The sequence below is a fragment of the Spermophilus citellus genome (genome assembly GCF_964194105.1).
Source record: "Spermophilus citellus genome assembly, chromosome: 1".
Taxonomy (NCBI): Eukaryota; Metazoa; Chordata; class Mammalia; order Rodentia; family Sciuridae; genus Spermophilus; species Spermophilus citellus.
Genome location: NC_138182.1, coordinates 4009621 through 4024375, shown reverse-complemented (window position 1 = coordinate 4024375; position 14755 = coordinate 4009621). Strand labels below are relative to the sequence as shown.

The following is a 14755-nucleotide window of genomic DNA, read 5'->3' as shown; positions in this document are numbered from 1 at the left end:
CAGATGCGGGGAGTAGAGACTTTCATTAACAATGTGGGACTTACTTAAGGACTTTTCTGGCAAAAGCCCTGCTTTAGTCAGGTTTCTCACTGCTGTGACCAAAAGACCTGAGGAGAACAGCACAGAGGAGGGAAAGTTTACTGGGGCTCACGATTTCAGAGGTCTCAGTTCACAGATGGCCAACTCCATTGCTCTGTGTCTGAACTGAGGCAGAACATCTTGGCAGAAGGATGTGGGGAGGAAGGACGTCTGCACATTACCATCAGGAAGCAGAGAGGGAGAGCTGTGCTCACCAGGGACAAAATACATGTCCCAAGGCACGACTCGTGTGACCTGCTCCTCCAGCCACACCTCACCTGCCCACAGCACACCCAGCTGATCCAGTCCAGTAGATTAAGGCACTCATTAGGTAAAGGCTCTCACAACCCAGTCATTCTACCTCTGAACTTTCCTGCATTGTCTCACACGTGAGCTTTTGGAGGGCACCTCATATCTAAACCATAACAGGCCTTTTAACCAACTCCATTAGAATAAAATCTTCTTTACAGAAGCCTGCAAAAGTTCTAATAAAAGGACTTTAGAATTTTTCTGTGAGCTGGGCTTGGTAGCGCATGTCGGTAATACTAGCAATTTGGGAGGCTGAGGCAGAAGGATGGCAAGTTTGAGGCCAGCTTCACCAACTTAGCAAGGCCCTCAATAACTTAGCAAGACTCTGTCTCAATTTTTTTTTAAGGGCCAAAGATGTGGCTCAGTGATCAAATATATTTATGAATTTTCCATCTGAGTCATAAATAATGTCACTGAATACCCGGCTGTTTTGGTCATGATTGTGTAGGAACCTCAGGATGATCTGACGTCATTTGGTGTCAGGAATGTAGTGTGGCTGCTGTTTGGAGAGATGCTATAAGCTAGTGAGGGACGTGGGGATGTCAGTGTTGTCATCATAAACTGCAAGCTTGGGGGTGACAGCTCTCCTTAGGTTAGAGGAGAAGACTAATTATAGAACCACCTGAACTTGGGGAACCTGGAAAGGTCCCCTCTAGGACCTCCCGAGGGCCAGGCTGGCTGCTCAGGGTCCAAGACCTCACGTCCCAGCAGTGGCTGCGGCTTCAGGTTGTTTCCGGGAGAGGAGCACGTGCTGGGGAGGACGGCGACTTTCCCTGGGAGGTGCAGAGAGATTCAATGGCTTCCCCAGGCCAGCACCCCATGGCTCTGGGACACATGCCCTTCCCACTCTAGACGGCTGTCACCGCTGTCACTCAAGACACAGGGGACGTACCTGCTGCGTCCCTCCTGAGGCAGCCTGAGCCTTTCTTCTGCAGCAGGGGCTGTGGTTCCGCTGGGTGGGTCACAGGGAGAGGATTAGGGCACCTCCATCTGTAGCCTGGATGTCTGGGACACCGTTCACACACAGCACACGTAGGTCCACCAGACGTCTGAGGCCAGTGTGTCCAATGAAGAGTCACTGGACATGTTTATGTCACTCCTTGCCATCTCTGCGTCTGGAATCACCTCTGGTTATCTAATTTTTTCAGTGCCTTCTCTGAACTAGTGAACCTCTTTTCCCTGTTTTCTCAGTGGGGAGCGAGGATCTGGCAAGTCGGAGGCCAGCAAGCAAATCATGCAGCACCTGACCTTCAGGTCTGACTCCAGCAGGGCTGCATTCGACGCCAGATTTAAACACGTAAGTCGCTGCTTTGGCTGGGAAGACGCGTGAGTGAGCATGTTGAGCAAAGGATGGTGTCACAAATAGGGGGGACGCTATCATGGGCAAAAGGAGGTGAAATTGGGGAAGGAAAAAAAGGGAAAGGAAAAACCTGATTAAGCCCTGGTGCAACTTAATGTTCAAGTGAACATTTATTTTTAGTGCATTTAAAATATTTTGAACATATTCTTTTTTTTTTTTTTTAATACTTATTTTCCAGTTCTCTGCGGACATAACATCTTTTTTTTTTTTTTTTTGTATGTGGTGCTGAGGATCGAACCCGGGCCGCACGCATGCCAGGCGAGCGAGCTACCGCTTGAGCCACATCCCCAGCCCCTGAACATATTCTTTTGTTATATTTGCTCTGAATGGTTGGACTTAGAATAAAGTCAGAGGACACTGATGCTCCTGTAGGAAGGGCCAGTTTGGAACTTCGGGGACACTAACCTGAGGATTCTCGAGTTCTGATAATAAAGTCTCAAGGCATCTGAAAGTGAAGCTGAGGCGGTGATGAATCTAACCGCAGAGCCGATCCTGAATCAATCCAGAAGCCCGGGTGGCCTTGGGGTCCGTGGCCCTTGAGACTCACCCGCTCTGCACCTCTGAGGTACCAGCCTCAAGGAGGACACAGAGCACAGGCTGGCATGAAGGTCAAGCTGGAGGGATCCTCACAGTGAAACTCAGAAGCTGTGCCCAGGCCTGACTGCTATCGTCCCCCGCTGCCTCTTGCTGTTACGTGGTTCTAGGAAGTTTTGCTGCCAGGGCTTTCATGGTACAGCAGGTGGAAGAAGCAGCTCATGGCCCCGTCATCCTCTCAATTTTGCAGCCAGAAACCAGCAACCCCCTTTCTAGCCTCTCTCCCTCTGCACAAAGTCTCAGTGTCCCACCGTCCTGGCTCCCTTGCCCATCCAGCATCCCTCAGGTCATCGCAGGTGGATGCCATTGTTTCTCAATGGATGGCCTCAGGGCCCTTCCACGTGCTTCCCTGTCTTCCTGGTTCTTGATGATCTTCTGACGCAGGTCCAAGGAGCCACTCTTGGAGGGCAGGACAGCTGTGCTTGCCAGAGTCAGACAGGGCCTGGGCCCTGTCCCTCATCTAGGAGGAAGGGACAAGAGGGTACTGGTCCAGGGAGAAGGCCCACGTGAGGAGGTGAGCCCCGCCTGCTCAGGTGCAGGCTGGACTTGGCAGGACTGCTGTGCTGTGGGGGCGAGCCCCTGGCCACTCACACTGTCCATGGCAAGAGGAGGGTAGCTGGACTGTGAGCTGCAGTCATGTGACTTCTCTTCTCAAAACGCCAGATTCTGTTGCCTGGGCACGAAGCTCCCTAAGTAGGCACGGCCCAGCCTGCTTCCCGACGGCTGTGAGTTCTCCTCCAGCCTGGGGTGTGACTCTCCTGTCCTCAGCCTACACGGAAGCCACTCTGAACACAGTGGAACTCACCCAGTCTCTTGCTGGCTCATCCAGCCAGTACCTGTTAGCTTCCAGTACCTGTTAGCTGTCTGACCCTGCCACGGGGCAGGGCTGTGTCAGGTGGTGAGGAGAGAACGTGATAAATACACAGGGGAAAACACTTTGGCATAGACAGGGGACGGTAGAGAAGACTGATGGCAGGAGACCACGGCATGTTTATGTCAAAACTGCTCTCTTCCTCCCGCACCTCCCAGGGAGAGATGTTGCTAGAAATAAATCAGCGGGCTCCGTGTGACGTGACTTTAGATCATTCCCCCAAACACTGCCCTCCATCTGAGAGTCAAGTTAAAGCTCTGAGCCACTGGGCTGCGAACGTCGAGCTGTGTGCTTGCATGTCACCTGCCTGTGCTGCTGGCATTTCAGGGTGGTTATTTCCACTATGAGACGTTTACTCAGGAATGTCCAAAAATGCACAGCATCCGATCCCTGGTCGAGAAGCGAGAGAAACTTTTTTTCAATACATGGATTAGTATTACATATCGTACTTTTAATTCTAAGTCTTAACATTTTAAATCTACTCTAATGCATTCCTGAGCTCAGCCTGAGTCTGGAGATTCGACTCTCATTAAGAATGCATATCGAATCAGTTCTGCGGCTTACTTACCTACTCTCAGCTGTGCTCGTAAATGACTTCAATTTAGCAGAGCGTGGTGGTGCAAGAGGCTGAGGCAGGAGGATTGCCAAGTTCAAAGCCAGCCTCAGCAACTCAGGCTAGGCATGTGGCTCAGTGGTTAAATACTCCTGGGTTCAATCCTTGGTACCCAAAAAACCCCACAAACTTTATGACCACTTATTGAGCTCGTACCCCATATTGAGGGTCACATCATTCTCTAACACAGTCCAGAATTAATGTCTGCAGTCAACTTGGGAAGAAGAGCATAGCCTGTTTTCTTTGTTCAGATATGTTAACTTGTTAATGTGCTGATTACCAATACCCAATACCGAAATGTCAGAGCATGAGTAAGCAGCACGGTTATGACAAGAGCACAGTTAACTAATGGAAGCAACACAGCTGACTTAATAGAAATGACAGGGAAGAGTAGTTTCCCCCCTAACTTAGAGACTCAACCGTTCATTAAGATAACAGTGTGAGGGTGTGGGCTGAGAAAGTTCTGGACTGCCCTCTGGATGCCTAGTGTCCAGGGGCTTTGCCGCCAGCTCAAGGGAAGACACCTGAGCTGCTCTCCCCAGGCAGAGGTGGGCATGACTCTTCCAAACCAGCATCTGGGGCCAGGGCCATATGTCAGCAAATTCCAAGTCCAACTGCCTCTAATTCCCTTGTTCATTTTATTCATTCCTCATGACCCCTGACAGATGCCACAGTAAATGATTTATAATCTCATGGAAAACCATCGTCCAGGCTTGGGCAGTTACACTCTGTATATCAACCATGGTTTGTCCATACAGAGTTTGTTTCCCTTTAAATTCTCAACCACATGAATGTCATTCAGCAGTGGAGAGGTTCATGAAAATCAGCCAGTTTTTATGAAGCATCCGAGGATGTGTCCAGGGATCAAATGCAAGTGCAGAATAGATCTATGAACATACTGAAAATCTTGGGGATTACAAGGGTTCGGTGAAATTAAGTACATTGGAGAGGTGGCAGTGCTTCCTCCGTGGAAGAAAAACTGATTAATGAAGCGAATAGAAGGAGCTCCCTTGCCACATGGTGACGCCTCCCAGGGAGTTGAAATCCAGGTCACGTTCAGTGGAGGAGCCTTCCTTAGGTGAGCCCAAGAGGAGGAGGACGGAGCCAGCAGCAGCCTGGGCCCTCCTGTGGGTGTGCGCAGAGCTGCCCAGGATCGGGGGGATGCCCTCAGCACACAGGACACCTCCTCCAGGGTGGCCGTGCAAGGAGAGCGGGCAGCATGGCCCTGGGTCTCAGAGAGGCACGAGAGGAAGCAGCACTGGGTTTTGAGTTGCAGTTGGCAGAGAAAATGAAGCAAAAAATGGTAGAGAGAAGCCTGGACAGAAACTTCTTCCTTGGCCCCTGAGAGCCCACGCAGGAGGGGAGTCTGGGGGAGTGCAGGGGCAGAAGGCCAAAGGGAGGGGTCAGAAGCAAGCTACCCTGGACAGTGCCACAGTCACAGTCCAACATCATGAGAAGGGAGGAGGCGGGGGGCTGTGGGGGTGACTGGAAGGTGACTGGAGGGGCTGGCGTTGAGGTCCGGAATGAGACTGGAAATCATTTACAGGTCACCTGTTAGGTTTAAGGACCACGTAGCTGTGTCTGAACTTCAGCCTTAGACTTCAGGTGCCACCTGTCAGAAGCCGAGGTGGTTAGGTTCTGCCTTCGCAGCGCACCAGGCTCCCTCTGTGTCCTCTGGCGCAGGGTGGGAACCTGAGGCCACACGCATTGGTCTTGTCCCTGTGCAGTTTCAGATCTGCTCAGATCCGCCTAGCAGGGTGCAGATTCCCGGCCCCTGTGTGTGTTCTCAAGCATCAGAGCAGGGGATTTTCCGTGCCATTACAATGACTGGAACAGCAAAGTCATGTTTTGGAAAGAAACTGCCTGGAACTTCTCACCAATTTCAGCTCAAATGAATTTAAACTGTAAAAAAAACCCAAAAAAAAACAAAAAAAAAAAAAACAAACTTCAATTCCACTTAAATCGCTTTGAAAAGCATTTATTGAGCAATTCAGAGTGCGGCGACTGGCTCCCCTTGATTGTTGGAGGCATTGCTTTTTATTAAGGAGGCCATGGATTTTTACTTGTAGAAAATAAAATAAGCTGCTGCCACAGGAGGATAGACTCTGACGATGGAAGTGTTGGAGTGGATACCGTGGAATACAGCGAGGCCGACAAAATTTGAGTCTTTAAATATGGGGATCCGTACGTTGACTCCTTCACTTGTGTTTTTGTTTCAGATGCTGTGACTGTGGGGCATTCTCATTATTTTGTTTAAAAGTCAAAGGCGAGCAGTGGTACAGTGCCCGTTCTGTTTTCTTAGTCTCTTCAGGTATTTATTTAGTGCCACCTATTGGCCAAGGGGCTAATTGAAAATGAAAACCACTGGCTTCTTCAGAGCTTATTAGTGTTTAAATCCTGAGTTACAGGACAGCAGGGGACAGTGGATGAGCACTGCATGAGTGGTCACGGTTGCTATCTGACTCCAGTGACCTTGGCTCCTGTGTGGCATGTCTCCTGTGTCACTGCAGCAGTGGCCGCCCTGTGCTGTGTGGCTAGGTGGGCCGTCCTAGGAGGTGACCGGGGTCCAGCCCAGTGCAGCACTCAGCTCTGAGGATAGAGAAGGCCCAGGCTGTGAGGATGGGGGGCGTGTTGTGTGCACACGCACCTCACTTTGGAGCACTGCCACGTGGTAAGCACAGAGGAAACCTGGCTGCAGTGGTTTAAACCAGTAACAAAACAAAATCATCGTTTGTCAAACGTATACTGGGTGTCAGACGCCATGAAGCTCAGGGTGTCACACAGGACATCACAGCCATCGGAGGAGGGAGTTACTTGTGTGTCAGAGAAGGGAGGGTGCATGGGAATGAAGGGACTTGCCCAAGGGCATGACCGTCACTGCCTGAGCCGGGATAGGGAGACGTCCCAAAGCACTTCTGTTTACCCATCACCCACACTCCTGTTGGGCACAAGTGTAATGAGCTACAATGCTCTTTCATAGAAAGATAAAAACGTCACTTTATTATCGGATACCAAATCAAAATAATCAAGAACCAAAATGATTTCAAAGTCTCATCCTATTTTTGTGACTTTTGTGTAATCAATATTATAATTCAATTTTGTGTAATCAATATCATCCATTTGCCATTATTAATTTCCCTATTTTATATATATATATATATATATATATATATATATATATATATATATCTTATATATTTTAACATTTGGCTTTTTTAAAATAAAAAAAGTAAAAATCAAGAGACTGATATGTACAAATTCAACTTTTTTTTGGACAACATTTCTATACCTTGCTCTCAAGTTATTTCTGATGGTCTTTGAAATATGGTTATTTTTGTGTACACCCAGGCATAGAGTTTTTTAAGGATTTAATATGCTGACCTCCAAAACTACAAACGTCACAAGCAGATGGCTTGACAGACCTCATTCACCATTATCCCAACTTTGGGCACTTTTATGGTTAGCATGGACGTGTGGTTTTATGATCTTTGGAAATGTAGTACACTGCTGGGAGAAATAAATGCCTGAGTACAGCAGATGTTAGGAAATTAAAAAGTAAATTCTAAGAATTTTTAAAGTTTTCATAGTAAAGTTCGTAAATGTACCGTCACCAGAAATGACAGGGGACAGAGGAGCGGCCTGGTGGTGCTTCCTCTTGTGGCGGGCTGGGGAACTGCGCCTACCCTGCTCCTGTCTGGAGGAAGATGCTATTCAAGGCTTTTAGATGGTCACTTTCTTTTTTTTTTTTTTTTTTTTTTTAATTATTTTATTGTTGGTTGTTCAAAACATTACATAGTTCTTAATATACCATATTTCACAGATTGATTCAAGTGGGTTATGAACTCCCATTTTTTCCCCGTATACAGATTGCTGTGTCACATCAGTTACATTACCATTGATTTATAAATTGCCTTTCTAGTGACTGATGTATTCTGCTGTCTATCCCATTCTCCACTATCCCCCCTCCCCTCCCCTCCCCTCCCCTCCCCTCCCCTTCTCTCTTTCCACCCCCTCTACTATAAATCGTTTCTTCCGCTTATATAATTTTTCTCCTACCCCTCCTTTCCTCTTATATGTAATTGTGTATAACCCTGAGGCTCACCTTCCAGTTCCATGCAATCTCCCTTCTCACTCCCTTTCTGGAGAAGGCTTGGCACCGTGGCCATCACAGGTGCACTAAGAAACAGCCTCGCCCGGATGCGGTGTTCCTGGTTCTGTGGGAGAAAGCTTTGGAAGGGGGCAAAACTGCAGTCAGGGGAGGCTTACTGGGGTCTCTGGTCAAACAGTGTGTGTGGACAGTAAAGAAATCTGTGCCAGTGTTCGCATAAGTTTATTGTTTAAAAATAAGGCCCAACTAGGGCCTGTCTCAATTCTCATGCCTCCCCTCCAAGGCCCCAAATGCTATCTAGTGGTCAAGTTTAAATTTTTGAATAACCTTTAAGTGTGAGTGTGAGTGATTTTTCTCCCGAGAGGTGTGAATGTACCATCCATGTGTCATTTTATTAACTGTGGCCACAAATTTGAGGCATCACATACTAAAAGTTTGCATTTGAGGAACACATAGCCTTAAAACGTCAACCTGGTGTTGGAAGTGTGGAGCCTGTGAGGTGATGGAACACTCCTGCCCCTTTGCCGACTTAGCTCCCCTGTTTCATTTTTTAGACTCTGAATATATGGGTGACATTCTCCCTCCTGCTGCAGGTCACATGCATCTTGGAAGCCTTTGGACACGCCAGGACAACACTCAATGATCTGTCCAGTTGCTTCATCAAGTACTCTGAGCTGCAGTTCTGTGAAAGGAAGAAGCACATGACTGGAGGTGAGTGGACAGGGGAAGGTAGAGCCTGTGGGACCTTGGAGATCCATGGTCACCTTCTGTCACAATCTTTTTTTTTTTCCCATACTTGGATTGAACCCAGGGGTGCTTTATCACTGAGCCATACCTCGAGTCCTTTTTACTTTTTATTTTATGACAGGGTCCTGCTGAGTTGCCCAGGCTGGCCTTGAACTTTGAATCCTCCTGCCTCAGCCTCCCCAGTTGATGGGATCTTGGGCATGTTCCACTGTGCCTGGATACTTTCTGTCACATTCTAAGTAGGTACCCAGTGGAGGGAAGCTGTCCATAAAACATCCCAGAGAGGAGAGCATCTGTATCTCATCACAGATGTGTTGAAAATCTCCTGCCAACCCTGCAAAGCTTCGTTGCTTTAGAATTAGGGGAGACTCAGGCACATGGGGCGTGGGGAGCCTGTGAGCCTTCGAGCCTACGAGGTCGGGTCCTGAGTCTGAGATATGCTCACGTGCAGGGTCAGCCTTTTCAAGCCTTTAATGTAAAAACTATACAATGTGGAACCAAACTAAAGATAACTGACTCATACTTGCTGCATGTAGAAGGGAACTCAGATACTTACATAAATCACAATTTTATATGATTTCTTTAACACATAGTGAACTCCATTTTGAATAAAACCAAATCTGTATTTTTAGAAAGACTGAATTAAACAAATCCAAACATTAAAATAATCACCCCAAAAAATTTAACACAGAACCAGTCTCTTGCCTGGTTTAAATAATTATGTGTATTTTATGAAAAATTCTCATTAAAATTCAATTAATTTGCCAGGAGTGGTGGTGCATTCTGCAATCCCAACAGTAGAGAGACTGAGGCAGGAGGATCACAAGTTTGAGGCCAACCTGAGTGATTTAGAGAGACCCTGTCTTAAAATGAAAATAAAGGGCTGGGGGGATGTGGCTGGATGAGAGTGCGCCCTGGGTTTAACCTCCAGTGCTGGAAAGAGATTTTTTTCAACTAACTTAGATTCCACTTGGAATTATACCTCTTTCCAATCATGCAAATTAATACAAATACAATCGTTAGTGGAATGCCTAATCTTGGAGGGACTTTATAAGATCTTCGAGGATGCAAATATTCACTAATTATAAATGATTTTTTAAATAGCTCAGTTGCATTTAGCTTTTTCAAGATACCCGTTTTAGTCAGCTTTTCACCGCAGTGACTAAAAGATCTGACTAGAACAATTTTAGGGGAAGAAAATTTACTTGGGGGCTCACAGTTTCAGAGGTCTCAATCCACAAACAGCAGGTTCCATTCCCCTGGGCTCAAGGTGAGGCAGAGCATTGTGGTGGAAGGAAGCGGCAGAGGGAAGCAAGTCCCATCAGGAAGCAGGAAAAGATGGAGACTCCACTTGCCAGATAAAAATAGAGACCCCAAAGCCACGGCCTCAGTGCCACCTCCTCCAGCCATGTCCCACCTGCCTTGATTTCCATTCAGTCCCATCAGGTCGTTAACTCACTGATTGGGTGAAGGCTCTCACAACCCGATCTTTCTTCTCTGAACCTCTTGCATTGTCTCACACATGAGCTTTTGGGGGACACCTCACGTCCAAACCATATGTCATCCTCCATCCCTACCAGAAAGGTTCATCTTGACTGTAATCTAAAGAAACACCTGGTTGCAGCAAGTGAAGGTAAAGATCAAATTTCTGCTCAGTGAAATCTGGAAAATGACATGCACACAAGAGAAAGAAGAGGACTTTTCTTTTGGGATGTGAAGCCAGAGGCAGAGGCTTCCATTTCTCAGCAGGAGAGCTGTTATGCCCTTGGTCTGCAGCACCGGGTCCCGAGGCCGCCTGCCTGCAGACCTGGCCCTCCACAAACAGGACAGGCCTGCCTTCTACTTACGACCAGTTTCCTCTCTGAGATTTGAGGTAGGTGTGGCCATGCTGACAAAGTGGGCAGAAGACCCCAAGGATAGCAGGCTCCAGAGTGAGGGGTCCGCCCCTTGCCACACAGGCCTGTGGCCCCAGGACCAGCGCTGTTGGCAGTTGGTTGGAAATGCAGAGTCTCAGGCCCTCTTGTGCCTGCCCACCACATGTTGTCACCAAGGCCCCCGGGGTCCTGCTGAGTGGTGAAGGTGGAGAGTGCCCTTCCCACGCAGCCCTGACCAACGCAGGCCTCCTGCCCACACCTTGGCCAGGCAAGGAGCACATCTGGGCATCAAGAGAGTTGCTCAACCCAGTGCTCTTTACCCAGGGGTGACAGCCACTGGCTTCTGAGAGTGGGGGCCATGACTCATTTGGCCCTTTTTGCCTCCTCTCAGTCTCACGCTTGCCACCCATCCTCCTGTTCCTCAGCTGTGGCTGCCAGGCACGGGTCTCTGCCTCTGTGGACACATGGCCTTCACCCTGGCTCTCCTTAAAGTACACCAATCACATTGGTTCGGACCCAGCCTGCAGTGGCCTGTTCCCAAATAAGATCCCAGTAGCGGGGCTGGGCTCTTTGGTGTGTCCTTAGATGGGACACAATTCAGCCTGCAGCCAAGCCTGGGGGAAGAATTTTACTCTTCCAAAGACAGTAAGGGAGAATACTGTCACTGCTCAGAAAAAAAAGTATTGGCCACTTTAAGAAGCTGTACGTGTGACCCCTTTAAACTATTTAATATAAAGACCCTCTCCTAAAAAGCTGAGGCTCAGCCATTCTGATTGATCTCCCATTCAGGTCTTGTGAGTTTTAAATACTCAGTACAACAGGTCTCCAGACTGTGGCAAGGCCACAGCTCAGAGGCCACGTGCACGAGGCGCAGGTTGAAGGGCAGACTCTGCTTCCTCGGGGCACCCACTCATCCGCTGGGTGATCAGTTCTTGCCCCTCTACGGCCGGGGAGTGATACCGTGCTGATTTTAGGGCTGGGAGATGCTGGATGTTTCCTCACCGTTGCTGTTAGTAACACTTTTATAATTTAATGCCAACAGTCCTTTGGGGCTATGACCACGCACCATGACATAGAAGATATAAAGCCCTGTTTTATGAGACATCGACAGTAGATAAGATTCTTTCCGTTCTGGAGTAATTTGATTAATAAATAGCATTGAGTGTGGCTCTGGGCCCAGTGTGTTTTTCCTTCCGATTCTGGGTTTGACAAAGCACCTGCTCTCAGCCCACGGTGTGCGCGGCCCTGGGCGGTCTGAGAAGCACTGACCTTGCTCTGCCCACACCCAGGTCTGTAGAAGGCAGCTGAGGACCATAAGGAGAACTTTGCCAAGAAGGTCCCCCAGCCCCGGGACCCCTCCCTTGAGACTTGGGCCACTGTTCTTACCCTTGACGGTTTGTGATTTTCGTCCAAGAGCGCAGAGGTCCCCGTGGTGAGGAGGGCCATGGTGAAGCCTGCGTGGCGATGTGGTGGACTCCACGTCCCCGTTCTCCTCCCAGGACCAGAGTATCCACGCGGCTGGGCTTCCTTTAGGGAGCACAGTGGGGTTACCTTCACGAGAGAGGAGCCTCTTCCAGGTGCAGCGGAGGCCCAGCAGAGGCCCACCCCCGGGCCACCTGCTCCTCTGAGTCACCAGCTTCTTGATGCTCAGCCAGTGTCCAAGGTCCATACTCCCGTGGCTCTTGGCTGTTTCAGCCTAACCGCTCCTGTCCCCGCTCCTGTCCCCGCTGTCCACAGTGTCCACGTCCTAGATGGCACGGGTCCAGTTTGAGAGATGTTCCTGTGAGACAGCTGGGCCACAGGGTCGGGCTTTGGCACCACCTCGGCTTGGTTACTGGTCGTGGGGCCCATGCCAGTCCCTCCTTCTCTCTCAACCGTGCAGCTGGACTGAGCTCGCCTCTTCCTTTGGGCGGGGTCCAGCTGCTCGGAGTAGCCACCTTTGATGGCCACCGTCTCTCCGCCTTCCTGTGAGAGCTGTGGTGGTCTGGTTCGACTGCCTCCCAGGGGGACACACCCCGGGAAGGAAGCAACTGCCAGGCAACCAACAGGGCATCATCGCCCCAGCGCCGTGTGGCCCCTGCCCCTCGAGTCCCAAGTCTCACTTGACAATGGACTTTCAGAGCGGAATCCTCTGTTCCTCCGTCACACACCTGGGATGCCCACCAGATGGTTTTCAAACAACAATGGGACTTCTCCTCCTGCGTGTTCCTTACTGAAGAGAAGGCTGTGCACCAAGCCACCAAGCACGGAAGGAGGGCCTTCAGAGGGTGTCCTGCAGGGCACGTGGGGGCAGGGGTGGCTTCTTGTGCCTTTCCTGCTCGTCCCTATACAGCCTCCTAGAGAAGGGTGGCGGAGACTGGGGGTCTACAGGTCAGACTCTCACTGTCCAGAGTGTGTGCAGTGCCAGATCCAGGCCCCACCTGCACTCAGGGAGGTCCAGAGGGGAGGTTTGCAGGAGCCGTGGGTCCCCACCTTGCTGGGGGAGCTGGAGAGCACAGTCCTAGAGCAGCCTGGCTTGGCCTTGGCTCTGCCTCCAGCTCAGCAACCTCAGGCAGTTGCTTGACCTCCTCTGGAGCAGGGTCATCACCCCGAAACCTCACGGTTCCCATGAAAAGCCAATGTGTTAAGTGGTCTCCAGTCCATTTTGTCCAGGCGTCCCAGACAGCATGTCAGCTCCATGTCCTCTTTATAGGACAGCTTTAAGAGCTGTGGTATCGCCCCATGTTCTGTTTATTAGGACTGCTGAGTTCTGTCCTTAGTGGTCATACAGGACATCTAAGCTCTGGGGAATGATTTCCACACTATTTTAGTGCAGCTGGGACAATTTCATGGACATATTTGCAGAATTGAAAACCTGGGACTGAATAGGTTAAATCACCCCCTTTTTCTTTCCCATTCACCTTCAAGTCAAATCTTACATTCTCTCCAGAAAAGTGCTGGAGTTAGCTACAGGAGGAGAGTGAGGGGCCCATTTTGGCTTTTTTGGTGTTTTCTCTTTGGCTCTTTGTGTTTTCTGTGGCTGAAGACCCCAAATCTGTTTAACTTGAAACTGAATTTGCTTAACGGCAGGAAATGCCTTCTGATAGATAGGCTGAGCCATGCTACCTACTTGGGAAACTTAAACCTTCAGAGTTAGCACAAATGATATGGAAAATAAATAAGTGTCTTTGCCTAGCACATTTTTCAGATCCTGATTTTGAAGAAACAAAGCGGAGATGTGAGCAATGAATACCCATTCTCACTATTATCATCAATCACCCTTGGACTCCATACTTCATTTGAGGCCCTCCAGAAGGTTCAGAGTGCTTTAATTGATCTTATCTCACATGAAGAGCAGCATCCTTTATTGCAATCAGCCTGGGCTTTGGGACAAGCCACTAGGTTGAAAGATGAAAGGCACATGGCAGGACTGCAGGTCACCTGTCTCAGGGCCTGGCATACAGTAGGTGCTCGGAATGGTAGCTCCTTCCTCATGAAGTCCTGGACATTTCCATGTTTTCTTCCCTGTATCGTGGATGGGCAAAATGGCATTAAAGCAGTGTGGAGATTGGCAGTGACTCATTTTGGGAGAGAATGTGGAGGCTTCATTCTTAGGAGAGCCCCCCCCACACTCTCCCACCTCACCTCAGTCTGAGTGACCAGGAGTGACGGGCAAGGACATGTGTGCAGGTGTGAAAGAGAGAGCATGGCTCTCTGCAGTGACAGGTACTTCTGGTGGCTGCTGGGGACGAGAGCCTCACTTGCCCTGTGTCTCAGCAGCTTGATGGGTCGGCTGGGAGAGTCGGAAGCTGCTGGAAGTCGGAGGAGAGATGAGGCAGGGAAAAGCTAGCCAACGTAACCCTCTTGCTCTCGTGATGAACGGCAACGGGCAGAGCTTCACAGAACGTCTATTGCGATAAACTGCTCTGCAGACCTGTGTTTTCATGGTACCAACACATTTTGAGAAACACTTTCATGTGCAGACACACATGAAGATTGCATGTATATTTCTAGTCATGACTCTTTCTGACATAAGAGAGCTTTGGAAACATGCAAGTCCTGAGAAATCAGGACATCTGATAGTGGGAGGCTCTCCACTGCGTGGACCCTCACATGAGGGGTGCTCTCGAACTTGGAAATGCACCGTCTTCCTCATCTTATCTCGTATCATTTCAGACACAGAAGAAAGGGTGCCTCATCTCTGCTTGGGAAAATAGCAGTC

The 14755-nt window shown here is 49.3% G+C and overlaps 1 protein-coding gene across 1 annotated transcript in view; it reads left to right on the top strand.

Moving 5' to 3' along the window:
• The window catches only part of MYO16 (myosin XVI), a 539332-nt gene that overhangs the window by 309442 nt on the left and 215135 nt on the right, over positions 1 to 14755 (top strand). Inside the window, exons 14-15 of the mRNA XM_081300676.1 lie at positions 1579 to 1684; positions 8527 to 8644. Of these exons, the coding sequence (XP_081156802.1) occupies positions 1579 to 1684; positions 8527 to 8644 (224 nt within the window). The remainder of the gene's footprint in view (positions 1 to 1578; positions 1685 to 8526; positions 8645 to 14755) is intronic.